This window comes from Alligator sinensis, unplaced genomic scaffold (assembly GCF_000455745.1).
Source record: "Alligator sinensis unplaced genomic scaffold, ASM45574v1 scaffold107_1, whole genome shotgun sequence".
NCBI classification, from domain to species: domain Eukaryota; kingdom Metazoa; phylum Chordata; order Crocodylia; family Alligatoridae; genus Alligator; species Alligator sinensis.
In genome coordinates, this window is record NW_005843041.1 from 189,564 (window position 1) to 191,190 (window position 1,627).

The 1,627-nt window shown below is 66.6% G+C and overlaps 1 protein-coding gene across 1 annotated transcript; it reads left to right on the forward strand.

The window, feature by feature from the left end:
• Nucleotides 1–13: 13 nt before the first annotated feature.
• Nucleotides 14–1,621, forward strand: TGFB1 (transforming growth factor beta 1; the record flags this gene model as incomplete). The annotated part of the gene is made up of 5 exons (XM_006036943.3): nt 14–170; nt 393–476; nt 596–749; nt 1,151–1,304; nt 1,428–1,621. Coding segments are annotated over 5 exons (708 nt in total), but the record flags the coding sequence as incomplete, so codon positions are not given.
• Nucleotides 1,622–1,627: the final 6 nt, after the last annotated feature.

Below are 1,627 nucleotides of genomic sequence, written 5' to 3' on the forward strand. Positions count from 1 at the left end.
GCGTGGTCTGGGGCATTTGCACGGGGCATTAACCCCCTTCTATCCCTCCCAGAAATTCGGCGCTGGGTCGTGGCGCTACGTGGAGACGCGGGAGGTGGCGCTGGGCCCCGAGCCGCAGTGGTTGGCCTTCGACGTCACCGACGCGCTGCGCTTCTGGCTCGCGGGCCACGGTGAGCGCTGGGGGCGGCTGGCTTTGGTGGGGGTTAGGCTGGGTGTAACGGCACTGGGGCTGGCTGGTTTGAGGGTGGACTGTGGCTTTGTGTCCCCTCCCCCCCAGTCTGCTCTTGCCTCTGCGCCAGGAGCTCAGAGGTGTGGGTCCCACGCAGGGCCAGGGCACTGGGGGGCTGCACGCCTGGGTCCTGCAACCTCTTACCTCCCCCTCCCCCTTGCAGAGCCTTGGGGTTTCTTCAAGCTGAGCCCCCACTGCTCCTGCGAGGACGACCACAGCGCCGCCGAGATCCTCTTCCAGATCGACGGTGAGTGCCGCTCGGACGCCTGGGTCCTCTCCTCCTGGGGTGGGGGACAGTAGCCCAGATGCCTGGGTTCTCTGCCCAGCCCGCTGCTGCCCTTTGACCCCTGCTCCCCTCCCCCGCAGGGTTCGAGACCTTCCGGGGCGACATGGGCAAGGTGAAGATGCAGGGGCAGCGTCTGCCCTTCCTGCTAGCCACCGCCACCCCCCCGGAGCGCGCGGCCCAGCTGCAGAGCCCACGGCACCGCCGTGCCGCCGCCGACACTGCCTACTGCTTCGGGTGCGCCGGATGCCTAGGCTCTCTCTCTGGGTTGGCTGGGGGTGGTGCTGGGAGCCTGGATGCCTGGGTTCTTTCCTGAGCTCTGAGAAGGGAAGTGGGAGCTGGGGGAGTAGAGCTGGGCAAGGGAAGCCCAGACTCCTGGGTTCTCTGGGAGCAGGAGAGCTAGAGCAGGGGGGGCTGGGAGCCTGGGTTGTCTGGGAGAGGGAGAGCTAGAGTAGGTGGGGCTGGGAGCCCAGACACCTGGGTTCTTTCCCAAGCTCTGAAAAGGGAAGTGGGGGCTAGGGGAGTAGAGCTGGGCAAGGGAAGCCTGAACACATGGCTTCTCTGGGAGTGGAAGAGCTAGAGCGGGGGGGCTGGGAACCCAGACGCCTGGGTCTCATGCCTCCCCCTCCACCCCCCAGGACGGAAGAGAAGAACTGTTGTGTGCGGAAGCTCTACATCGACTTCCGCCAGGACCTGAAGTGGAAGTGGATCCACGAGCCGCGTGGCTACTGGGCCCACCTGTGCACCGGCGCCTGGCCCTACATCTGGAGCGCCGACACGCAGTATAGCAAGGTGCCCTGACGCCCGGTTCCTTCGGGGCTGGGGGAGATGGGCGCCTGGGTTCTCTCCCTGCTCTGGGCTGGGGGTGGCTTGGGTTGTGCAGCCCTGACCCTGACCTTTGACCCCTGCCCCCAGGTGCTGGCACTGTACAACCAGCACAACCCCGGTGCCTCGGCCGCGCCATGCTGTGCCCCCGAGACCCTCGACCCGCTGACCATCGTGTACTATGTGGGCCGCAAAGCCAAGGTGGAGCAGTTGTCCAACATGATCGTCCGCTCCTGCAAGTGCAGCTGATCAGCTGGTGGGCCCCAGAGCTCCACCCCTGCCCGCCTCCC